Consider the following 27,408-nt stretch of genomic DNA (forward strand, 5'->3'; position numbering starts at 1 on the left):
AACACTTTGAACAACACTCACTCCACTTTATTCACAGTCATTTGAACATATCAAATATGTTCCAAAGTGCATCAGCACAATACCAGGCAAATGATGTTTCTTTGTAGAAAAAAAAAAAAAAAAGACATTCAGTTTGATTCTGTTTGTTTTCATCACCTTGGTGTTGGGCAGTATCAATACGTCTGGTTAGGTTAAAACTCAAATAAACTACGAATGATTCATATTGTAGGACGATATTTATCAAAACAAACAAGTCAGGCGAACGAGGATGAGTTCCAACACTCTTTCTTGTGTTCAAAAGATGCAAACTAACAGCAATGGTGTCAAACAAAATGAGTGAATATTCAACATGGTCTGATTACAAAATATGCTCTACTGGCATATGATGGGATGCAAATAATTCTGTGAAATGCAAAGTCTATGGATTCAATATAATACAAAAAAAAGGGAAAAATATGATGTATAATTTCATATATAAAGCACACCTGTACGAGGGACCACACTTGACATTCATTGTAGCTTTTAGCCCGTTGTTCAAGTTGTTATCACAATGACACACAATGGTCTTTGACATTTGTTGAATTTTGTCCAGCACACTATGCACAAACAGTATTAAATATGGCTAAAGAGATCTGTATTCGAATGGCTTTGATACCACTGCAGTGCAACATGCTGCATTCGCATAAGCAAGAGCAGACCACAGTGTCATCAGGCTCCGCCCCCTGGAAGACATGCAGGAAAGGTTCATTAGCTCATTAAAAGCCCTCCAATTGAGTTAAGCCATTTCGCCACGTACACATGGCGTGAGACGAGATCCAAGACTCATCAGTTGTAACACTGATGATACTACCCATGATTTGATCCAAATTCTCACACCTTCTTTTTACATCTGTAATGCAGGCTCTGTTTGTAGGACAACGCAATCTGCTCGAATTGAAGTTTGTTGAAAGAGTAATATGCATAATTACGCCCGTCTGTACTGAGGACTTCCAGTATGATGAGATTGTAGATCTGGGGAAACTATCTCAATCTTCTGTGTGTAAAAATTCATTTTAAAGTTTGAAGGTAATTAGAGGTTTAAAGAGTCTGACCTTTCGTTCCACTGAACGCCTTTTTTGGGATTAGTCAGCTTTTCATTCATGTTCTGAGGAGACAAAAAAAAAAATCCAACAAGTTTTCAGCACGAGCTCGGACTCCTAAAGCTTTGTTGAACGTCTGCTCAGGTTTGATTTACTTTTCTTTTCTAAACTGAACTCTGTATTTTGTCCCTAGTCTTCTCCTGTAGAATCACATTGAAGCAGATCTCTTCAGAGTCAGTACAGACCGTGGGATTACAGCAAGCAATAACTTTTGCAGTGTACACAGTTTGTACCGAGACAGACTTGGGGTAATCTGACACCATCCTTTAATTACAAAAAACACACATCACGTTTGGATTCTGCAGGAGCCAACAGTGCTCAGTATCAACTTGAGCTGATTTAAGAGTAAAGACAATCCAATGGGCCAGCTGTGTTTGAACAGAGAAAACATTACAGGGAGAATATGTTGTAGTTTATCTGAATCACATCGAAACAGACACTTTCAGGGACATAAAGCCTCAAGAACTGTTTGATAAGCAGAAGTTCCTAACATGACACGGTTCACTGATACTGACCACAAGTTTGTCAGTTGGGTTCTTGTGCCCTAAAATAGTTAAAGGGGGAAAGAAGACGTTGAGTACAATTTCCTGACATGCCAAGCTGCTGCTCGTACCTCCGATTAAGAGAGAAATAAAACACCAGTTTGCTTGTGAAAGTATTTCAGAAAAACTCCCCGCGAGTTAATCCAAAAAAAAAAAAAAGTGCAATGTGTTAAAAAAGTTAATATAAACACAAAGACCTACACGTTATCATGGTCTCGTTTTATTTATATCAGAAGTGGTAGTTTAATTTCAAGTAGTCGTTAGAGTTAATTCATTTAAAGAAAGGTCCTTATGGTCATTGTTCTCTGAGCTGATTTTATTTTGTTTCAGTAGACCAATAAGAGCCTTTTTTTTTTATTGTGGTTGTGCCATGTCTTTGCAGTGTGGGCATGAATGCTCCGGCTTCATTCAGAAAATGTCATAAATACATGCATTCATTGCTGCAACACAAAAGAACCAGCGAGGGCGTCGTTACCCTCTAAAAACCTTGAAAGAGTCAAATCCTTATAACAATATATTACATTTACAGAGAGGTAAAAAGAGTGAAATAAAATAAGAAACCAGATAAAAGCATAAAAAATGTACATTCTTTCCAAAAAAATCAATTGAGTCCATTCATTTAATTTCTACAACAGCCGCCGCCTCCCCCCCCCCCCCCCATGACCTGCTTTTGTCAGTCCCTGACTGTATTTATCAGATAATAGTGACACTAGATGTGGGCTGAGCACTCTCTTCATGGGCGTGGCTCTTCAGCAGGTCTTTCATGAACTGCTCTAAAGCAGCAAAGTAGCCCTGACACTGCCACGTGTCGTTGTGCGTGCCCTCTGGAAAGATAGCCAGGCGCTTAGTCCGCGCAGGAGAGAGCTCATACAGTTGTTTCATCATGACTGGTGGGATGAGCTGGTCTGACAGGCCAGACACAAACAGTGAGGGCATGCGGCACACGGTAACCTGCCGGTAGGACAGAAACTGATTCCTGTAGCACCACAATGGCAGTAAGCGCATGGGCAAGAAGGAGAACAGTGTGGCTGCCATATGGGGGATGCTGAGGAAGGTGTTTTCAACAATAATGGCTGCTACACGGTGAGGGTTGACTGATGCCAGGCGTACAGCAACAGCGCCCCCAAGTGAGCGGCCAAATAGTACCACTTTTGTCTTGTCTAGATCAGGACGGGTCATGACATAGTCCAGTGTTGCCTCGGCATCTAGGTAAAGCCCGTCCTCACTCGGCTCCCCCTCGCTCTTTCCATAACCACGGTAGTCCACTAGCAATACATTGGCTTTCAGATTGACCAGCATCAGCAGGGCATTTGGCACCCTGTGACCAATATTGCCTGCGTTACCATGGAAATAAAGGATGGTGGGTGGAGAAGAGGAAGTAGGGCTGCTTTGACTGCCAGGGGCCACTCCGGGAGGGTTGTCCCCTCCTGTGTAGCGCAGCAGGATGAGGTTGAGCTTCACACCGTCCTTAGTGCGGATGTAAACATTCTCATGTGGGATTCCTGTTGGCATGGGAACATAAAGGCGAGAGGAGGAGGGCTGGTCGGGGAAGTAAAGGAGCACATCCTGGAATTTGTAGAGGATTCCCGCCACGGAGGCTAGGATGAGAGCTAGGAGAAAGAATCCTCCGTACAGGTGGAAGGTGAGGATGAGAGCCAAAAGGGAGACTCGACAAGCACCCCAAGACCAGGAGGCCAGAGTCAGGGTACAGCGCTCCACTGCCCCCCACAGCCTCCAGGGCTTCTCCATATCTACACAAGAGCTGAGTCAGACAGCACAGACTCTGCAGAGACAGACAGAGTTGTAGAAGGGAGGGAAAGGAAACAGATTGTAAAATATATCGATGTACTTTTTGAAATACCTCTCTCATATTATATATATATATATATACACACACACACACACATATATATATATATATATATATATAACACATGATAAGTTTGGTGGTTATTTAAACCATCTTAGAAGAGGAGACTTACTTTAAAATAAAGATTGTGAAAGTATGGTAATACATTTCAAAGTGAGATACAACCTAACATATTTAAGGAGCTTCTCATGCTTAAAAGGAGATATAAGCAGGTATAAATATTTGGCTTAGATGTTTTACAGCCGTAAATAAATAAACACATAACGCAAGCACTTTGAATTGCCTAGTATAAATGTGCCCTATAAATAAACTTGCCTTGCCTAGTGAGGACAGATCCTCATTTTGATCCTGTCCATCCTAACCATCTGACTACACGCGTTTTAAAACGGCTCTTTGCGACCAGCCCCATGTACCGTCCATATGATCTGTTAAAGCAGATTGTCACTACTGGTCAAAGAAGAATCTCTCCCTACTGTGTGCATACAATTATTACTATATCAGTCGTGGGAAGAATAGAAACAGACTTAGTTTGTTAAAGCGAGCTGCGTCTCTTTACGACCATGAAAGAGCAGCACTAACAAAACCAAGCTAAGACACGGGCTAAGGATGCATTTACAAATAATACACGATAAACGTGTAGACCCCACCCACATGGCTAAGATGGTGGTGACAGCTGCTACAAACTTGCAAAAGATGCATACAGATACGACTTGACAGTGACAGTGAGTCCTGTCCAGATTGTCCCATAACACACGATTAAAGCACGGCCCAAACAAACCATCGACCCAGAGACAAGTGAAACACCGAACTTCTCAGTTACTGACTGTAAATACATCCAACCAGTATTACATTAAGGTCAGCTAAAAAGAATGCTAACTAACGAGCTAACATTTGCATCTATAGCTGTTGTTGCTGCTAACAAGTAATGTAGAGCGCCTTGGTTTTAGCCACCTATTTTTCCAGGGTTAGCAAGGTAGTCAGATACTTACCCTTCTCTCATTTTAGCTCCTCATCTGCTTGATATTTTAACACAATAGGAACACATAGGCAGCACGACCACTGTTATTTAACTGTATAGAAGGTAACTAGAATTACAGTTTAAGTTAACAGGTGCCAACGTAAGGTATGTAGCTGTCAGCACGAACCCGGCGAAGCTAACTTATGCTACACAGCTGGTTAGCATGACTGTGTCTTTCATAAGTTCCGTGTTGGACTCAGCAAGAGAAACAAAGGTTCCGCCCCGAAACCTTCAGAGCAGCTTCAGAGTCGGGAAATTAACAGCTGCAGGTATTCTTTGTCTTAATTGCTAAAAAAAACCAAATATGTTTAACCAGAATCTGAATTTGGTGATGTGGTTCTGATGAACGCTAAACAGTCAAAGATTGTCAGACCTGCTGCTGAAATAACCCAGAACTAAACTGTCACTGTGAATGTACATATATTTAATTTAAATGATCATCTACACACTCTATTATGTAAATACCTACTCTTTTGCCTTTTTATTCTTGTGCATTAGTCTGTAATTGCCTTTTTATATTTAGAGCTAATTGTTATTACACTGCTCCAAGAGAGTACATTCTTCAAAGTTAAATTTCTTGTGTGTCAAACATACCTTATAAAACTTATTCTGATTCTTCCTGTCTCCAGGAGACCCGTGGCTTGAAAATAAATTGGCAACTCTTTTGGAAATGATTTAAGAACCAGATCATCTGATTAATTGCCAAGCTGTCTTTACATGATGACTTGCCCCAGTCAGATGAACATTGTTAAAAATAATGTAGGAGTATTAAAACACAAGTATACAACTAAATAGACAAATGTATGTATGTAACGTTTCATGTTAAACCATTTTAACCTGTCTGCTTGTAAGATTGAACTGTGCGTCCTTTTCTTGATTTTTACATCACTGATGCATCCTGCTGCCCCTGTTCCCTGCTGAGTATTGATCATCTTAGAATATTTAACAAGAGAACCCAAAAGACATTTTCTTCATTGAGTGCTTCTACTTTGAAGAGAAGGTATAGTTTCATGATTATATAGCATAAACCCTTTCAGCAGGATTGTGCTTATAACTGTAGAAAAATCCAAACGTTTAATCAATTCAAGGATCTTCCACCTGGACATATATTTTAAGGATGTGATATTGGGACTTCCTGGCTCAAACAACAAGACAAGATATAAGACTTTTATTTACCCTGCAACGGCCACATGTACTGTCACAGCAGCAAAGGCCAATGCAAAAAGGGAAGGGCAGTAACAGGTGATGTTATAGTGCAGCAAGTTAGTTCTGTATATTATTACACAGAAGTCCCTGCCTTTTATAGCTAATAAAATGAGGGATGTTGTAATATTATTATATAGCACAAATGATTGGAGTGGATTGCTTCCAGCTTGTCTGTGTACTTAAACTGTTCCACTGGGAGCAGCCTCTGTTTAACAGTCATGACTGCAGCAGGAAGGAAGAACCCGCGGTATCTCTTTTTCACACACCGCGGGTGACGCAGCCTATCACTGAAGGAGCTGCCCTGTGCTTTTACTGTACCATGCAGGGGGTGGACTATGTTCTCCTTCAGAGATGATAGCTTTGCCTCTCGCTCTGTTTTGGGGCAGCTCCAAAACAGAGCGAGCTATCTTCACCAGTTAAATCTGTTCCCTCCCGAGAGGACGGGGCTGATTCCACCACAGAGTCGTAAAAAGTCTTCAGGAGTGCTCCCTGCTCTCCAAAGGACCTGAGTCTCCCCAGCAGATGACGTTTGCTCTGGCCTTTCTTATAGTGGGTTGACGTTGACAGTTAATAGGAAGATTTAAAGCAATCGTCTTAATCCATTCCTTTAAATAGCTTTGCAATATTTAAAATGTGTTTAATACAGAGAGCAGCATCAGTAGCTCGAATCATTTACACAAGTTTGGAAATAAAGTGGGCGGCTTTCTCCACTGCATGTGCACTTTGCTTTATGCCCAGCAGATGGTGCTCTTGGAAAAAATATAATGAAGATCATTCTCAAAGTACATGTTGAGGTAACAGGTTCAGAGTGACATGACTCAAGACATTAGATCCAAAGCTACGCTTCTTAAAAGTCAGCAATGCCATGTTATGATTTACCAATAGACAGTTGGCTGTAGCTTTTATTTATCCACTACATAAAACAAGGATTGGACTTTTTTTTTATCACTATTTTTACATCAATATTGGTTTACAAGAATCAGAACTGTCCACAGTAAATTGAACTTCCAAGAAAAGATGCTCTTAGAAGCCTCTGATTCTTGAATCATGAGCCTTATAAAAGTACATGTTTACAGCCAATACTGGCCTGCTGCTGTCATCTCAACTGCAGACTAGAAGAAATCCTGTTTTTATGTGTTGGTGGAGAATTGACACATCTCCACCGACACATCACACCTCCAAAGTGGGTCAAATTGTAGATGTGACAGCAATAACACTTCATGCAGTTTGCAGTAGGGCGCTGAGAGAAAACGTCATTGAATGAATTGTCCCGCGATGAAAGAACAGCGAGGGAAGAAACATGCACGTAATGTTCAGCTGAGTTCTTGTTTACGTGCGGATTGACATCACCTTGGCTCTCAGAGTTATTGCACAACATGTAGTCATCAAACTGAAGAGTCAGCTTCACTAAAGATTGAACAGGGACCAGTTTGTGTATGTACCAAGCTCTCATTGACTTAACATTCAAACATACGATCACTTATTAAAAAAATCTGAAAAATACCAACACAACATCAGGTATACGCCGCCAAAGGCTTCTTTAATATTTAATGTGGATCTGTTTCCCTCTTCCTTGGCTGCCTTTTAGTATTTCCGTTTTTAACATCTTGCTCACACTCAGTGTGACCTTGGAGGAGACAGACAGATCATGTGCATGCTAGCACAGCTGTTGGCTGTTCAGCTCTGTCCTTGAAGTTGGTTTCATCTCGAGTGTTGAAGGCAACGTCAACACCCTCCATAGAGCATGCTTCTGATTTATCAGATCGCAACCAATATGAAACGAATATTTAGTTTTTTGTCAATATGAATTGCATGCTGAAATATATGATTCATGAGTTTGAATACATTGAAATGCAAACGTTAGGTGCATGTGTGTAATAGTGAACCTGAAGACTCCTTAACTCATGGAGTTGATGAAAACTTTGAATTACTTCACCACATTTATCAGGTGACATACTGTATAACTCCATAATTATCCAAGAACACAAATTGTTATTGAAGAGAGAGATTTATTTTCTATCTGTAGTGTTATTGTTTTGAGGAGACTCCACTAAGCACCTTGAAGGATTTTATATTGAAGCAGACTGTTTAGACAATGGAGAAAAATCTCCACAGCTGTTTCCTTTTGAGAATCCCAGTTGATTGCATTTTATAGTGTTTCTTGTAAGACAACAAGACAAAGTACAAATTGTTTTTTTTGTGTGTGTTTGTGAAAATAATGTGCAAAACTTAACATTCTTAGTTGGTAAAACCCTCAGGACCAGAAGGCCTCTGTTGTCTTCTGCAGAGCAGTACGCAGAAATGAGATGCTTCTCCAGTTGTCCATGTTATTTCAGATTTGCTCAGTGTTTGATACATCTAATGGAAGCAGCAGCAGCAGCAGCAACTTTTGGAGTTCTCTGATGGCACGGGGACATAACCTGTTGAAGAACCTCGAGGTGCTGGTCTTAAGTGCACCAAAGATGTTGTGTTTGCAGGCCATGTGAGGTCCTGGGAGATGTGTGTGCTTCTAACTTAAAGGTCATCAGACCATTTGTCGGTCAACGTATAGAGGGGCAAGTTCTTCACAACACCTTTTCGTATATGACTTCCTGTTGTTAATGGCATTTTAATGGAAGATGGCTACAAAGAATGTGGGTGAGGGACTTTATGTTTCAGATTGAATCTTAGATTATGCTCAAACTGTATTCATTATTCGGAACAAAAAAAACAAGTGAAGTTAATAACTAAATCACAGTGCAGTGGCTTTTTCGAAGGCTGGTAGGAGCTGTAGTTTCAATGATATGCATGAGAGACATAAATACACACACTCACACTTTTGTCTCTGAAGGTTTTAGAGAGTGCTGCATTCTGACAGTTTCAGCATTTAAGAGACTGACAGCTGGCAAGTTCACGCTCTCTTTTTCTTACCTCTCAATTACCTTTGACGTCAGTCAAAACATCTTTTACACACACTCAAAAACTCTAATACACACTTGTACGCACACACTCTGTGGCGCCACTCTCGTATCCCACGACTCAATTACCTGAAATATAGCACTCTAAACAGCTGGAGGGCCCGGACTCAATAATACAAATTCAGAGCTGCTACAGGATGAGGAGTGACTTCGATGACCTGGCCGAGGAATATCATATGATCAGGCCAAGGGACAAGCTTGTCATTCACCTCACGTCACGGACCCAATGGCAAGCTATTGATAGGCATTGATTTTTCTGTCAGTCAGCACCTTTTATGAGTGGCGCTGCATCTCTATCGCCACGTGAAGCTGAAGTTGCTATCGTTGCACTTTTGCCGGGTTCGTGAAAGACGAAGTTGAACTCGTCTGACATCATCCTGAGTGATGCCTCTTTGATTTGCGAGTCGCTGGATGCCATGCCCAAGGTGATAGATGCGGTGTCCATGGCTACAATGTAAATGTGTTGTCACCTTGGAGACAGAGCATTGCTTTGAGTAAGAGAGGACAGCGACATAATGCATTCTTCAGTTTTGAACACATCACTGAGGAGGGGGCAAATACAAGCAGAAGTCACCTGCCAGAAGACCACGACATAAAACTCCCTGTTATTGCCATTGATTCATAATTAACAGAGTACAAGCTCCCATGGCTTTAATCTAGTGTCTGTCAACAAGGTTTAATGAGGTTGCACACAGTGATGGCCTAATCAGTTAAATGAAATAGGCAGACCTACCTATCAATGTGGAGTGCTGTAGGTCTAAACGCCAGGAATAAATGAGGGAAAATTGTTTCAGGCAGCAACTAGGAGCCTCCTGTGGTGAAGATGCAGACATTTAATAAAGGCTAAATTTCCCTCATTTCCCTCGCTAATGAACCTTCTGTCACGTCTATGATGATATCTTTCAGTGTAATTAACCTACAGATATAGGCTTGTGTGTACATATGTTCATATGCATGTTGGAAGTCCTGTTCGCTACAGGCGACCCCTTTTACCAAAGTGAAGGGAGTATCACATCTGAAGAGAGTTTGTCTAAAGGACATATATTCAAAACTAGGTATGTAGAGTGAGGTCTCAACAATGCAGGAAGGGGTGATATGTCGACAAGGCCTTTAGCCAAACCTACGTTCCCGTTCCATTTACATGTCTTACTATATAAATTTCACTACCAAAGATATGAACATTAGGAAAGAGTGTTCCCCACTTCCCCGAAAAGGCCCCCATTTTATCAGCAGCATCTTTAGAATGTTAATGATGGTGAATCATTAATCTCCCGGACTTCCCCTGACCTCCTCTGATGGCAGAGATGGCTAATTAGCACATTTAGCCAATGTGCCAAAAATAAAGATGAAAAGATGACTTTTAGAGAACACTTTCTTTGGCTCTCCAGACACTTGAACAGCATCCACAGTGGTAACACCACTTGCCAGAGGTGCTAAATCAGTTGGTCTTTAAATGTCTTTTTTAAGTCATTAACTAGAAATGCATGTTTGTGTCTTTGAATAAATGTTTTTGATCTTGACTTTGCTTAGTTCAAATGAAAGAAGTAGTTAAACATTTGGGACATTTGCTTTCTTGACGAGAACTGAGAGGATCTATTCCACTCACCACAATGAATGACATTTAATATGAAGGGGAAGTCAGAAAAAATTAGCCTAGCTTAACATTACAAACCCTAATGAACATGTATACCTTTTTTCCCCGCAATGGTTTTAGTGTTTGTTGAAAATAAGAATGCTTAATTAAACAAACTACTTGTATGACTAATATAAGCTGACAAGGGTGACTTGTTTTGTTACTGATGGACAACCTTTCTTCTTCATCTCCATTGTTGTGTGGATTAGAGTTCCTTTTTTATGTCTTTTTTTATGTCTTCTTTTCGATATGCATGCTTGTATGTCTGTGTGCATTTTAAGTTGAAATTAAATATTTCCGTTGTACAATTGTATAATGACAATAAAGATATTCTATTTTATTCTATTCAGCCATGCACGTTTCATGTCGACAGCTGATCTAAACGCTAAACAAGTTTGAACCTAGTTTATTCTGTCCAAACCGCTTCACACTCATTTCTTTTATGTAACTTTGTAATTCAACATGAGTAACAATGCAACACTTGCACTATTTTCAAAAAGACAGTTAAAAATGAGTTGACAGTTTCATGGAAACATGACCGAAGATAAGTTAAACATGTAAAGGGATGCTCAGTGACTCAGATTATATATGCTGACAACAAAACTCCAGCAAGATTCAACATGTTTATTAATAAGATCTGGAAGTGCTCACAGGCAAACTCTGTCGCCACCTCGGCTGCCTCCTTTGCAGTAACCATCATACTCATATTTGTGACCATCATATATTAATTGCAGTACAGAAATATTTTAACCGCTTCTCTGTGCCCAAAGCTCATTTCATCAGAGGGAGCCAAACATGTCTCTCTGTGAAGGGCATTTTCTTTCTGAAGGAGTTACAGCCATGAAATAGTGTCAGCAGCAAGTCCTATTTGAAAAAGAGCAATATCAAGGGCATGCTGTAATTACAATGTGTTCAATTTAGCCTGTGGAGACTTCAGACTACAGAGAAGTAGAACCAACTGTCCTTGAGAAATGCAGCATCGTTGTCTGAGTGAGGTCCAGAGGTTTGTAAAGGTGGAATAAACTGTAGAAATATGAGGGCATGTGGGTATAACCACCATTCACTTAAAGGGCAAATTCACTCAATTTAGAGAAAACTCAGACACTTTGTGAAGGTCAGTGTGATCTGTAATAAGTGATTGTTTGAGCTCTTTTTGGAGATCCCTCCTGACTGAGCTGATACCAGAGGACACTTAGACTCCGGTCACCAGTAGAAACAGCCAAAATTGTGGTTTAGATGAAAGGTTACTGTTTTGTCCTGTGGGGATGGAAAGGCCACCTTTCTTTTCTCATTGAAAATGTGTGTGTTTGTGAATGTGGATGTGGGTTACAATGGGTGTGGGTCGTGGGACAGAAACAGATTTTGTTACTTTCAATATTCTGCAATAAACGCTGTTTCAATATCAGAAAATGGTACCATTTTGAGCCAGAAGGTTCTCGCTAACACCTGGTATTGCTAACTTTTACATTCAGCTAGTTAGCCTGTTAGCTCAAGTTCATTTAAACTATCAAGCTAGCCAGCTCATACAGGTCATTTTAACTTTTTTAGCATAATGGCAATTTCTTATTGGTAATGTGAGCAGGATTTTTACATTTCATTTTTTTCCTGAAAGTTTCCCAAAATACATTCTTTCAGATTTGCTCAGCTGGGCAAAGTTGTCATAGCCATTTATACATTTGGTATAATGTACACTAAGTATTCCATTCATGATTTCATTTCCTTATATTAAAGTGCCAAACTGAAAGGCCAAGCTAGTTCAAGTTCATTGTCTGTCCCTTGGCACATTTTTTAATCAGTTGTTTTCCTTTGTCAGTTCGGCTTATTTAAATGCAGAGTGGAGAAGTACAGAGCAGAGGATGAGAGAGGAGCAGAGCAACTAGGAGAGGAGAGAGAGAAGCTTTGTAAGGAGAAAGGAGCTGAGGAACTTTGGGAGAACAGAAGCGCTTTGGGGAAATGGGGGAACACTCGGAGTGGAGAAATGAGCCTCGGGAGGAGAAAGGAGCTTGGGAAGAAGACAGGGGACGTGGGGAGTAGAGAGAGAGGTGCTTGGACAGGAGAGAGAAGCAGAGCAGTCTGAAGAGGTGGGAGGGAGTTGGAGTGGAAAAATGAACTTGTACAGGAGAGAGGAGCAGAGCAGCTTTGGGAGGAGAGAGGTTTTAAAAAGCTTGGAAAATAGAGAGGAACAGAGCTGCCCGAGTAGGAGAGGAGATCCTCAGAGCAACTTGTTTAAAAATCTACTTCCTTTATAAGATTAAACAAAATGGCTCTTTAAATTTTAGAATTTGCTGTTATCTGCTGTCGCGTTTTTACATTTCTTCCAGTATCTGTAGTGATATCAATCTGTGTTCAGCACAGCGTTGATACACTTTGTTACTCTTGGTTAACAGTTTGATGTAAGTCAGCGTTTTCACATCCACACACATTCAAACCTCAGGCAGCATTGAAACAATGGACCCCATTAAAATGAATAAATCCCAATCTAACCCTTAGTTACATCATGAATAATGTACAGTACCCTTCGCTCCAAAGAAATGCATTGCCTGTATGCTAAAACACTTCAACAATGCACCTGGTTTGTCTAATGTAACTGTGACGTCCGTGAGAGTGTGAGAGCCCGACACTTATCCATCAGCGCTTGTCTCCAGGTCATCTAAACAGAGGAAACTTTTAAAGTCATATCATTACAAGAATACATTAATAAGAAAAAAGTGACAATAACAGAAGAATTAAGTCTTACTGATTACAACAATAATGTTATTATATAAGAAAAAAATATAACGGGAATGCTCAGGCTGACCATTAGACATGTCCTTCCTCAGACATTCCTCAGATACTGATGACAATGTGGTGCCAACGATAAAGAATTGAGGTATTTGTGAAAGCTACACGAGTATAAATTCACAAGATGCTCATGTCTCAGTTCTGCTCCTCTTGTCACCTTTCACCTCGCCACTGCTTTACCGTGCACGCCGGACACACCCTCAACTCCTGTTCACTCCTGTACACAGCTGCTCCTTGTCTGTAATCGCACCAGTATACAAGCCTCTCCTGCTCACCCACACATTACCAGATAGTTCTTTACCTGCCATGCAACACTCTTAAGCACTCTTACAGTACTTGGACTGATCCCCTGTTGCCGACCCTGCGTGCCACTGACTTGCCAGCATTCCCCGAAATTGCCTCAGCCTTCTGTCCCTGATCATGAGTTCTGCTTCAGCATTCCTGGTTCTTGTCTGCCTCTGCCCTGGTGTGTTTGATGTTCTCTTTCAACAGTTCTCAATTTCCCCTGTGTTCTTACCTGCGGACATGTGGACTGTGTCTCTCACTTTATATCCCTTCACTTTAGAGCTCAATCCTCATATTTGCATGGTTGTCTGGCTTCCTCTTCAAAATACATCTGAATCTGCTCTCACCATCATTTCATAATAGTATGACTTTATTCTTGTAATGTTACTACATGCTTTTTGAAATCTTGGATAGTTTTGCTTTAATGTGGCCTTATACTGAGAGCAACAAGTTCAACAGTTTCCAGGTAAGACCTTGCTGCTAACACAATGGACTGACTGACTTAGGCTACTATTTATATGTCCATCAGATATACAGACACTTACAAAAAATGGCTGCTACAAAGTCTGCGCTAAAGAACTAGGAGGAGTTGTTAAACAGCACGCCGATTCAAAAACATGACCTGTATTTACGCAGTCAGTTCTCCGAGTAGAAAAACGCACTACACTGGGAGAGAGCGAACAGGAATGATTGAGAGGAAGGACCAACATTCAAGTGCATGTAGTGATATACGTTTCTGACTTCCAATATGTCATATGACCCTGTAGTAAGTCAGGGTAATAGGCACTGCTCAGGGAAGCTTGTGATTTAGAGACAAGAGTTTGAACCTTTGAAGCTGCATGATATATCACTGCCTTTTTCCCCCTCCTCTTCCCCTCTTTATCGCCACACTTGGCTCTTAGTTGTTGTCCGTCTCTCTTTCTCTCTTCCTACTGCTCTCTCCTACACACACGCCACACACCCACACAAACATACACACAGTCACACAACTCGGTGAAAAAACCCACACACACACACACACACACACACACAGGCACTTCCCCTCCTCACCCCTGAGGCCCACACAATAAGAGCTTAATGAAAAGGTACTTTACACTGGCGGACGTGCACTGGGGAGATATCTTCAAATGTCACTGTTAATGGGAGGAATTAGCAGCGAGCAGGGCGTTCTGTATCTGTGTGTGAACGTGTGCATCCTGATGACAGAATATGAAACCAGGGTAAATGAGTTAAAGATTATTTCCTAACTGTGTGTGTGTGTGTGTGTGTTTGTGTGTGAAAGCGAGAGAGTGCATTCTTGTGTTAGCAGTATAAAGTGGCACTTCATGTTGTTGATTTATGTTCCCCAGGCCTCGACCCCCTGGACCCTGGCTTGATTACAGTGCATCACCTCAGCTATGGCCGTGACCCCGCTTTGACCCCATATATTATGTCCCCACTGCATGATGGGCGCTTGCGAAATCGGATGATGCCGATCTTCTCAGGCTGATCGATTTACCTATAGCCATAATTTCGGCTTATCATTTATCCCCCCTGCTTGTCTCCTTCCTGTAAATTGAGCATCTCAGTGGTGCAATGCATCACAGCTCCAGTGAGCCTCGAGGAGCGCTCTGAGGGTGATTGATGCTTTCCCTTACATGGATCATTTCTGAGGACGTCTCTTTAATGGTCGCAGTACTGTACATGCTTGATAGAAAGGCGGATCGTGTTTTTGCTGCCTTATACTCAGCTGATGAAAAACATAATATGGGTACTTCCACACACCCTGATTACATGCTGATTCTCAGTAGTAAGAGCCAGTGCGGAATTTATCGCTTTTGACCTTTTCCTGAACTTTAGTCTGTCTGTGGTAGATATTTACAGAGCCTCACAGAGAGCAGCATGACTGATGGAGAGAGGAGGATAATCGCCGAGACAGAAGGGAGGGTGGTTGTTTAAAAAGGAAAGAAGGAGGTCATAAGTCTGTGTGTGTGTGTGTGTGTGTGTGTGTGTGTGTGTGTGTGTCGCTGCCTCCTTTGCTTCAAAGCGGCTTTTTAGAGAACAGCTAGCCGAGCCGCTAATAGGCGGATAAGGAAATTAACAATGGCACAATCTTTACTTTTAACATGGTCCCAGGTTAAATGAATTTACCGCGTTAACATTCACTAATGGATGGCGCTCCTCCTGTGATTGTTTCACTTAGGCAAAGATTTAAGATTGCCAGTCGAAGCACAGATGTGATCAGAAGTAGAGCAAGCCACCACAGGGAGAAAGAGAGATCTGCACGTGACTGCTAGACTGCAGAGTGTGTCTGCAAAGTCATCTGAGGTCGGCCAGTGTGTGTGATGAGATAGATGACGCAGAGTACAGCACAGTGCAGCACAGGCCCCGGCTCCCACACTGAGAACACACCACCGTGCATACCAGATGAGATCGCGATTGAACCTTGGCTTTATTTGCAAACAAGAAAGCCACACTGAGAGAGTTAAGTGAGGAGCTAAGCGACATGATAACTAGACTGGGAGTATCTAGTTCAATGGCAAGCAGCTCTGTGAGTGAGGGCACAGCGGTGCTTTGTGCTGAGTTAAAAAGTCTGCATGCTAGCGTCCTCACAATCACAATGTTGAAATTATTTGGGACAATGTTTACAGTATTCACCATCTTAGTTTACCAATGTACAAAAATTGTAACAAAAGCTCATATAAGCTAGGAGTATTACACTAAACTTTGCTCAAACAATGTCCGAATCAGTGGGAGATTGTCATGCTGCTCTCACACCGTTGGTTGTGATTGCTGGATGACTTTCATACATGCAGGTATAAACAATCCTTGACAGTTATGGAAATCTCATTGATAAGACACCTGTTCTCCACAGTTCAGTTAGCTCTCCTGTCAGCTGATCCCTGCAGCCACCAGCAGGGATCAACTGATGGCTGCATGACAGCCTGCTAACATGACATCCTGCTAATGTGACATCCAGCTAATGTGACAGCCTGTTAACGTTACAGCATGCTAATGTGACAGCCTGCTAACGTTACGGCATGCTAACGTTACAGCATGCTAACGTTACAGCATGCTAATGTGACAGCATGCTAATGTGACAGCCTGTTAACGTTACAGCATGCTAATGTGACAGCCTGCTAACGTTACAGCATGCTAATGTGACAGCCTGTTAACGTTGCTTCCCGCTAATGTGCAGTCTGTCGCTCGGTTGTGTTTCCATTTGAGTCTGTGAGATGTTTACGGGCAGTCTTTTTTTTTTGTTAGTCCATTTTCTCCTCCTTCTCTTTATACGTGACGCCAAAACTGAAAGCCCTTCTCGCCGCTCGCTGGCCGGTGTTTCTTCATCCCAGCAGGTCAACTCAAAGACACAAAGAAACACAATTCAAAGAGAAATACAATGCGACCTCGTTTTACTTAAAACCGTAAACCTGCAATTCACAAGTGCGTATAAAACTGGGCTGCCCTATCCAACGGTTCAGGATTATGTTTCGAATTGTTGCAGTCCAAATATCCACACAGGAATGAGTCCTAAAACCCGAAGGTGAGTTAGCATTTAAGCGCTGTGGGGTCCTCGAAAAGTCAATGCTAAATTAGAATGGGTTTGTGGTTAGACACCTGAAATAAAGTCTGTGGTTAACACAAGTTTAAGAGATGTTGACCTTTTGTTTGACGAGATAAACTGTCAGGTAATGAAGTAGAAGTTTTTACGCATCCGTAAAACGGTGTTAATTGAGACTACAGTGGCTGTCACGGACATTAGATGTTGTCACGCTGGGAATTCTCTCACTAATCTGCCTTACAGCCTCTATAGTGTTGACACATTTCATTCAAATGTGAAATTAAACGTATAGTTTGCACAGCTAAAAATGCACCCAGCTAGTTAGGGACCAGTCTTAAGCATGAAGGTGGCCCAAGTGTTGGCAGCAGATTTATTGTTCCTTTTTGCTGAAACAACATCTGCTCATAGCAATTTCCTCTGCGACTAATGTTCGCAATTCCACAGTAAGACAGTGACAACACGAGTAAGCGAGAGATTGAAGAGGGACAGTTTGAAGGGACTGCTCTGATTAGCCCTGTGAGCTGTGATTCAACACAGTGGCAGAGACTGCTTGGTGATGTGCTCAGGCTCAGTATATCCAAGCTAAAAAGAGGAGGAGGCGAGAGAAGGAGGGATGAGTCTGGGGGATTGGAGCTGAACTACCCTGGCCCTCCTCCAGCCCCAACCCCAGCACAATCTGGGTAGTAGCTGTGTTTATTCTCGTGAACACACCACTCCTACAGGATGAGAGGTGACTGGATCTCAGCGCTGGATGCTGCTCGGGTTCCATGATTGCTGGGATTTGACGTTACTCCCAGTTCTTCAAAGGCTTCATTGCGTGTGTACACACACACACACACGCGCACACACACACACACACACACACACACACACACACACACACATTCCTGTTGGATCCAGGAGTAGACGCATATCCCTTTCATCAGGAGGTGCTTTTTTCTGACAGCACAGATTAGCGAGAGGGAAATGCATTTAGAAATGCCAGGCTCATTTTCCCTGCTCACACACTGAGCCTTTGCCATGCTTTGCATTAATAAATGGTTCATCTTTGGTCTGCAATCTGTTGTCCTATTAAAATCAGCTTATGAAATTTTTATTTGAAGTCATATCACTCAAAGAATACTAAGTTCAAGTGATACCAACAGCTCTGTGAAAAGGCAGGAGAACAGATACCTAAACTGGGTTTATTTCTATTTTAAAGTAGAAATGATTGTGAAGAAAGAGGACTATGAGATGAGGAAGGATGAACAGACACAGAAGGAATAAGGTCCTGGAGGTCCAGCTCAGGTTGTTGTTGACAGCTGGGTTGCTTGATGACAAAAATCCTTCAGGGTTGGGCCACAGCTCTCTCTGCAGGAGATTGAAGATTCAGTTTCAGCTCTGGGGTTCTAGTAAATCCTGCCTTCTGCTGTTTACACGCCGGCTGAAGCTGATGTTACAGGGGCCTGCTCCCTCCATCTGGAGGAAAAAAAGACCAAAGTTATTGGTGATGAAAATGACTTTTGAATTAAACATTATCAAAGACATTTTAAAACAAAGCTTTAGTTTAATCAAATGTGCAAATTAAATTGCTTTGCTTAATCCCTTACTGCTGGTTTCCTCAGGTTGTGTGCACGTCAAGGAGCCGCAGCAGGCCATCTCCAGAGCTTGTTTTATCTCAGATAGAGCAGGTTTAAGCAACACTGAAGCGTATTTGTGCATTATCAGTGGAGCAGGGCTCTTTATCCAAGAGACCACTGTTTGTGTCCACGTAGCCAAACAATCAATACGACTAAGCATTTCAACCCAGCCTATGACTTGTCCCAAGGTTTGAGAAGCTGCTTTGATACCTTAACCTGACAATGTCTGAGGCTGAAGATGTTAAGTAGTCTAACTTGACTCATTGTAGCACAGGAGAAGATCGTAATGAGACAGAAGTACTATTGTCTACGAGGAGTGCTAAAATCAACTGAAAGTTTCTCACATGAACTTTAAGTTTTCTAACATTTGATAGTTAGCATTAAACAGACAGAAGGTTATGGGATTTGGGATAAACCGAAAATTTCTTATATTGGCATTATGGTAATAATTGAAAAGTTATGTTGTCACAATTGTTAATGTTCAACAAAGGTGGGGTTGAATTTATGTAGCAAATACCATGGTTATCTGTCTTACTGTTATTATGTTGTATAGCTATTTCACTCCAACCACAAAGGTAAATCCCATGTTGGCATGGAAGAAAAAAAAACAAATCAAAAAAATCATCAGGATTCACTACCTGCAAACCATAAATGTCTGCACAAAATCGGATGGTATCCCAGCCAACAGTTGAAAAGAAAAGTTAAACCCATTGTGTGATTATCATTTCTTGAGCCTGCTTGTCCTTTCACAGAGGGAGCAATCATTCCCTGTGTAAGAGATCGGGAAGAGATCGAGTGCTTCTTGATACAGTCTCCGGCTCAGTGATGCAATCTCAGGGCAAGACAGGAAGAACAAGCATACACTATAAAGGCCTTAATGCATACATATACAATTGATAAGTTATGACATATAAATCTGAGTTTCATAGAAATAAGGTGTTATGACAGTTGAAGGGGTTCTGAACAAGAACATATTGTTTTTGGTATGATATTCCAATCAGATGTACACCATAGTATGGCATGAAAGGAGAATAAAAGAGAAGTTAGAGTTACACCTCAAACAACAATGATACACATCAAACACATGAGTCTTAACTACTCTCAGATGTATTCTGTGTCTTTGCCTGAAAACTTGCCTTTCCTAACAGGCACAATGCTTTTGAAGTTGAAGGCTAGTTGAACTCTGAGATCCAGATTGTGTGGTGGGAATATGGGCATGAATCCCAGATCTTGGATCTGGGAACAGGCAGTGTCCTTGGGAAAGGCAGCTGTGTTGATAAGGCGCTGAGGGATTCCTGGAATGGAAATGGGGTTAACCAATCGATTGGTTGTGTAAAACCCTGAGGCAGAGCAGAGGTGGGAGTGGGCGGGGTTGAAGGTGGAACTGCATGATGGTATCTTCTCCATCATTAGACTAATCCGCCTCGATTCCAGGGACCAGTCTCAAAAATGCACATTTAGTTCATGAGCAGACCACAGCAGTGATGATGCATATTGAATCAAATTTATAGCAAAATATGACCACTTTACATCACTGCGGGGGGGGGGGGGGGGGAATTTGCATGCCATAGATAACCATAGATAGGACAGTGGATAGAGTCAGAAAACAGGGAGACAGAGAGTGGTGAAGGAAATGCAGAAAGGAGCCACAGGTCAGATTTCAACCTGTGCCGCCTGCTTGAAAAGTGGAACCACAAGGCTACCAGCGCCCCCATGATTTCCAACAATTTCTATATTTTTGAAAAACCAATTGGCGGACTCTCTTAGTTTGTAAATGTTGACAAAATATCACAAGAGACCTGACCTGACAAAGCTTTGCTTGTGTATATTAAATGTGTGTTCTTAATTAAAGCTAGACAGTAGGACTTCGGGGATGTGTTACTTGTGAATACTCAAAGTGTATTAGTGGAGATTTTCTGTGCAGCCATGCTACGCCTAAAATTAGAGAGCACACTATTTTTTACAAACAGTGTAGAGTTACTTTCACATGGCATTGATACACATTCAAATCCATTAAAAATAATGACAATAATTCTAAATTCACAAAAGTAACATAACTACAAATGAGAGTAGGTAGACAACAGTGACACACACTAGCACACGCCTTAATTCACAAATCTCTGGTCACTTTCGAACGTCCACTCAGGACTGTAAGCTTTTGCTGAGGGTGTTGTCTTCGCTGGCCAATCAGAGAGCTGGAGCCTGTCTCTCTCTCTCGGCTCTTGCGTCAGGCAGATGAAAGCAGGAGGAGGAGGAGGAGGAGTGAGAGGAAGACAGGGTGAAGATGAGCGACAGCTTAAGGAAGAGTCATATCAGAGGAGTTATGTAGGGTCAGCTGAGTGGGAGAAGAAGAAGAAGAAGAGCGAGAGAGAGAGAGAGAGAGAGATGCTTACAGAACAAGAGAGAAATAAAAATGCTGACAGATTACTGAAAGGAGGAAAGAATGTGAAAAAGATCATTATTCTTAAAGCCAGCTGAGAGATAAAGAAACAGATTCACTCAAAGAGGTCCGTTTCCACGCTGACACGCTGTGTGGGAGGTGCAAAGGTTGCAGATTTGACACAAGTCGGCAAATGGTACAGTCGGATGATGTCACCTGTCTCTTTTCATTCACCTTGTTCTCCTCCTCTTTCAGTTGTCAGTAGGTCCTGCCTAACACCGCATCTCTCCTCCTCCCTGTCTCCTTCCATCACCCACCCTGTCAGGTGGTGGAAACATTGCAACGATGAGATATTGAACACCAGGGTGCGGGAAGGTCCTGACAAAAACTTAAAATGTTCATAAAAATCTTGTTATTTTTAGTACCAAGGTTGTCAGTTTCAACTTAAGCTGCCTGCCTTAATACAAACTTTTTATAGCTGGAATCTGAACCAGGATGATGTCTAGAGACCCAGACTGTGAGGCAAAGAAACATTTGCTTTGTTATTTTCTAGCTGAAAAACCTTTTTTTTTTTTTTCTTTTTTTTTTCTCAATAGAACTTTAGAAAGAGATGGCTCGGCTTAATCTGAATGACACTAATTTACTTTCAAGGGTCTCTGGCTGGCCAAAAGGGACAATGAAAAATAGAAAAAGACTATGAAAATAGCTTCATAGAAAGGTTTTTGATATTGAATGGCACATTCATGACCTGTTTTTGATTGAATAGAAAACTTGACGAAATACTAGACACGTTGGAAAACAAGGACAAAAAGATCAACTCTACAAATTACCTTTGATTTGTAAAGAGCACCACTAAATGCTCCAATGAGGAAATAAGAGCCAGAGTGATTGGTCGGCCTGTGGATAACATCGGCCGACATTAGCATACCCTGTGATTATCGGTACGCACCGATATTACGAGATATATTCACCGGTCAAAATAGCATTTCATTTGATTTCATTGTATTACACTTTACAGCTCTCTTTCATCAGCAGAGTGTGCTATATGGATAACAGCAAGCAGCATCACTATCCAGAGTGTCAGGCTTGTGAAGTTACAATCCAGTCTTCCTTATCTTTTTCACGAGTGTTTGATAACTTCATTTGAGGGATCAACACAATAAATGTGTCTATCTATATTTAACTAGCTCTACAGATCGAACAGATGTAATTAACTGTCAATTCATCAGTAGTGGATATTTTATTCTCCCCAACATTAGTGTCGGCCCAAGAGACTTTAAATCAGTCGGGCCTGATATGAAATACACACAAACCGAACAGACATGTTCCACAGCATGGTTAGTGGATGAGTCATGTCTGACAGCTCTTACTGTTACTGTGGTGGCTCCAGATTTCCGGGCAAACAATCTGCATTCATCTCACAGACATACGGGGAGTTTGTCTCCCTCTCTTCCCCGTCTGTCTCCCTACTCCCCCCCCACAATACTTCTGTCTCCTATACAGACGGACAAACACAGGTGGAAAAGTGTGAAACTGACAACCCTCTTCTGTACCAGACACACACTCCATATGTTGTTGATTGGCCTCCTCTCAGGATCGTTTTAAGTAAGGCATTCTGCTCGAATCTATCAAATTGCAGATCTGGGAATGATCTTACAAGAGTTCAGAACAGGTTTGTATATCCATATGTCTACAACAGAACAGCTGGAGGCACACACACACACACACACACACACACACACAGATTCTAAATCAAACCGGTTATGGTCAAAGATGGAGCATGAAATTGAGAAACTAACTTCAATTTGGACGAAACACTCCCAGTCAAACAGGACATCTATCCCCTTGAGGCACAACCGCAGCATCCTGCAGTGACATAATATGCAGAGCGAGCGAGGAGTGATGAGTGATGAGCACTCAGACACCCTGAGTGCTGACACAACAGCTGTTTGCCAAAGCACTGTCAGGCGCCTTCAAAATCCGGTTGATTTACCCACCAGAATGCAAACCCCCTGCGTGATGAACTTCCAGCCACTGTTTGGACCAGAAGTGAGTCACAGAACATTTGGGTTCAGACACATCAAACAAATTGATTCTCCTTGTGGGAAATGAGTCCTACTTTGCTGATGCTTTGATTGTTTTTTATTTATTTATTTTTTTTAAACTTAAGCTACTCTGTAGTGCTCTCAGCTGAGGGTGCAGTGAGTACAACAAGGGGGAATAAACTGCTTGTTTTGTTATGTTTGAGGACAATTTGAGAAAATAAACCTCTGTGACGGGAAACTGGCTACAATGCAGCTTCCAGTCAAAAAAGGAACAGGTGAGCTATCCATGGTGCTGAATTCCAATGCTGTTCAACAACAACACACAACTTTGTCGAAGAAAACAGTCTACCACCCTTAGACTTTTCCACATTTTGCAAAAATATAATTTAGAGGTCAAAGTGATAGCGAAACAGTGTTGGATGAACGAGCGACTGTGAAATTAAAAGGTTGCAGTTGACCTTGGTTAGGAGTTTCACAGGTAATCCCTCAAAGTTTTTTAATTTTAATCAGTAAAATCTGTAAGAATATCTTAAATACTTAAAACCTGAATACTTTGTATTTCATTTTTTGCAGCCGTAACATGAAAATGTATGGACAAGTTTCAAGAGCTGCTGAATACTTGATGAAATTCAATGTGTAGCATTCTCATCTCATACCCTGCAGTTTGTTTGAGCTTCACTACTTTTAGGCAATGGGACACTGGCTGCTCCTAAAATAATTGGATGGTTATTAGACGGGCACGTTCCCCTCCTTCAACAACAAACAGTACGATAAGCTGCCTCCAGCCCTGCTTTAAGCACAAATTAATCAGCTAATCATCTCTTGTCTTATACCCAATATACAGCCCATTAACATTAAGCAACACTCTCTTTGGTTGCACTCCAAGCTACGAACACTGACAATGATTAGTAGCTTTAAGGAGCAGGATAAATACTGTAATTTACTTTCAGCACCCTGAGAGGAACTACCTGTCTGGTCCCTCCTTCATCACTTTAGCGCTCTGACACACACACACACACACACTGACACACACACACACACACACACACACACCTGCATACACCGCCATACTGTAAGTCATGTGGTTTTAACCCACTGACCAAACACAACACAGCTGATAAGATGGGGCACCTTTAAAGGAAGCAGCATATGCAAACCTTGTGCTTGTTCGGCTGCTTTAAACTCAAGCCTGACTAGTTTTCAGTTGTATTGTCAAAGGACTTCAATTTCAGCACCTTTTAATTACACCTCTGCTGAAGAACAGAAAAAAACCCCAATGATGTTATTTGTGGTTAAATGCTACAAGCTTCATGCTTTTTTTTGTAAGACAGTATGGAAAGAGTGAGTGTGATTGTTATTTTTGTGAATGGGTTCACATCTATCCTGCACCAAAAAGGAAGATGTCGTCAAAAGTCTGTTTGTGCCCTGCCAAGACAATATTGTACTCATGAAGAGCAGAAACACCCTTAACCACCTTTCTGTGTGTCTGTGCTCTCTCTCCCCTCGTGTGTGTGCGCGCGCGCGCGCGTGTGTGTGTGTGCGCGCGTGTGCGTGTGTGTGCGTGTGTGTGTGTGTGTGTGTGTTTTTGTGTGCGTATAGGTAATAAGCAGCTCCGCCACTGCGCAACGATGGAGCTATCGCAACGATGGAGATGACGCAAACAGACCCAGCTCTCCGAAAAAGTGTTACAAGACGAACATGGCGGCAACTTAACCGCGGTCAAAGATGACAATGGCCACCGGGAGGAAGGATTTTAGACTTTTCGCCCAGGTACGGGACGGAGAAAGCAGTCTGCGTGCATCGGTAGGGCTCGTTGCTCTCCTTTAAGTCTATCTGCCAACCGAGGGGCGGCGGACGCGCAGCATCAGTTCCGAGAGACTCGCAACAGCAGGTCTCCCCGCGCCCCCGACGAAAGAACAAACCCGGAGAGGGACGGTGTAGGAAGAGGGGGGCATGCGGTCAAAGAGGACACCGTTTCCCCCCGGAGAGCCATGGAGAACCGGGATGCGGCAGCGCGAAGCTTAATCTGTGCGGGCGCGCTAATTGGATCGGAATAGCACGGATTCCTGCGGGCGCAAGAAGAGGAGCGCCCTGGACCGGCGGAGGCACGGCACCCCACCGATACAGAGGAGAACCAACCGGAGTCAACCTCCCCCCAAGTCAATGAGTATTGTGGCAGAGCAGCCCCCGCGGTGGAGTCGGCCAGGGCAGCACTCTCCTAAAATATGACCAGGGGTGCTTGGATGCGTCGGCAGCATGATGAAGGCTTAAAATATTGGTTTGCACCCCGAGAGAACGAGAAGCCATTTACCGAGTCGGAGCGGGCCCAGAGATGGCGACTGTCGCTGGCCTCTCTGCTCTTCATCACAGTCCTGCTCTCTGATCACTTGTGGTTCTGCGCCGAGGCCAAACTGACACGAACCCGAGACAAGCGGCCGGACGAGGGGCTCGTCACTACGGACATGGGCGAGTACCAAAAGTCCCTCCACCGACACCCTATCCCAACAACACCCGACCCCAGCCGCCTCACCAGAGAGCAAGATGCTATTTTTCTAGGGAATTCTACCAAACCTCTGTGGCGAATGGACACCTGTCACCCTGACAGCCTGTTCAAAGACTGCTTTACTTTCACGGACGCGCAGACCGTGTGCCTGGGCCTCTCCGATGGAGGGGACAAGGGGACACAGCTGGCGTACGTGAATCTGAGCGATTTGTATCTTTCTTTTTGTAATTCCTACTCACTTTTGGATTTGTTTAACGGGTTTACGAATCTGGACGCTTTGAATTGCACCCTGGATATGAGCACGGGGGAGGGATGCAGCGAGTGTATCCGGGCTTATCAGCGTCTGGACCGGGAGGCGGAGGACAACTATCGGGACTTTGAGCTGCTGGTTCAGAAATACGAGACGGATGTATACTCGGTCAGGACGTGCATGGAGGAATGCAAGGTAGGACTAACGAGGCCGCATGCACGCACACCCATGCACAAACACAAGTGCATTTAAGGGGGTGGGTTCACTGTCGTCATGACAACTGTTGGCCATATGTGTCAATATATTTTTTTGGTAGTTCAGATCAACAGATTCCAAAAGTCTTCATCATTCCTCTTCCTTGGTTTTTCCTTTTCCCCTTTCTCAATCTCTCTCTGTCTGATCTCTTTTTAAATATGGACTACCTTATGAACTGTGAGTGTCCGAGTGACTTTTGACATTTGGAGAAAGGGTCAGGCTTGCTCCACAGCTCTGATGGATAAGGGAAGAGAGCTGTTGAGTTACCTCATTTCAATATCCTTAATAGCACCTGAGTGATTTCTGCACCTCTAATCCAGGCTTTGCATTGTTTCCAGTTTGCTTCCTGCTCCAATAACATAGCAGTGCATATCTCAGGCTGTGCTGAAACATGTTGTGCATGTCAACAGCACAGCATACCCAGGACTACATCATCTACACACGCCCACACACTTAAGTTCAGTGTGACTTCAGGCATCCAGGCCCGCTGTGCTGTGTTCAACGCACACACACACACATACACACACCCACAAAAAACTGGCCTGCAAACAGAAACATGGTGGGGATGCACTGCTGGAATTACACTTCAATCTGTTTCATTTGTTGCGCACTGGCCTGTTGCAGAGGCTGTTTTCCTGTCAGCTGTGTGGCGTGCTGAGCCGCTGTCCGTGGTGCTAAAAGAAGGCCCTGCAGAAGGCCTTTCAAAGACATACTTGGTTTTTTTTTGCAGGACTTTCTTTTCCACAACTCGGCTGTTCAGTCAGGTGTGTTTTAAAATCTAACTTTATTGACACAAGGACAATGTCAAACCCCATTAATAGCAGAAGCAGATTGACTTCCGAAAATGCCTTATCTGCATCTTTTATTTGCTAAATGAGGCAGGCTCAAGACTTAAATGCTTGATATCAGGAAAACATGCCATTTGGGAGTCTTACATAATTACGAATGGGAATAACTGTTATGAAAAGAATGGGATCTTAAGTAATGCAGCAGTGCAGCCTGACAAGGGCAAATGAGATTTTGATGTTACTATGGCTTCCACTGTATGCTTTACATGCATTCTCATACTGCATGCTCTGTATTCAAAAATGGCTCTATTTGTACTTGCAGATCAACTTTTCCCCTGCACGGTACCATTATAGAATTTATTTATTTAGCTGAATGCTCTTTATAGAGCAGTTTGGCCAATTTTCTGGTCCTGACATGAATGTTTTTCGGGAAAGACGGTTGTTATCAAAGCCTTACAAGCAGCAGCATCACCATAAAAGCATCATTACACATAGAAAATAAACATCGCGGGAAGGCAGGAGATCTTCCATCAAAACTGCCCTCATAATGATCCAGCAGCCATAACTCGTTTCTCCAAGATGGATGTTGTACAAGG

The 27,408-nt window shown here is 42.5% G+C and overlaps 2 protein-coding genes across 2 annotated transcripts in view; one reads left to right on the forward strand and one right to left on the reverse strand.

The window, feature by feature from the left end:
* nalf1b (NALCN channel auxiliary factor 1b) overlaps positions 1 to 27,408 on the forward strand; it is a 117,769-nt gene that overhangs the window by 12,370 nt on the left and 77,991 nt on the right. Inside the window, exon 3 of the mRNA XM_079358303.1 lies at positions 24,616 to 25,964. Coding sequence (XP_079214429.1) covers positions 25,242 to 25,964 — 723 coding nt within the window. The 5' untranslated portion in view covers positions 24,616 to 25,241. The remainder of the gene's footprint in view (positions 1 to 24,615; positions 25,965 to 27,408) is intronic.
* abhd13 (abhydrolase domain containing 13) lies at positions 13 to 4,801 on the reverse strand. The gene is made up of 2 exons (XM_079357514.1): positions 4,541 to 4,801; positions 13 to 3,464 (listed from the first exon to the last, which is right to left on the reverse strand). Exon 2 carries the CDS (start codon positions 3,428 to 3,430, stop codon positions 2,375 to 2,377), a length of 1,056 nt encoding a protein of 351 aa, XP_079213640.1. The 5' UTR covers positions 3,431 to 3,464; positions 4,541 to 4,801; the 3' UTR covers positions 13 to 2,374.

The sequence above is a fragment of the Symphodus melops genome (assembly GCF_947650265.1).
Source record: "Symphodus melops genome assembly, chromosome: 12".
Classification (NCBI taxonomy): Eukaryota; Metazoa; Chordata; class Actinopteri; order Labriformes; family Labridae; genus Symphodus; species Symphodus melops.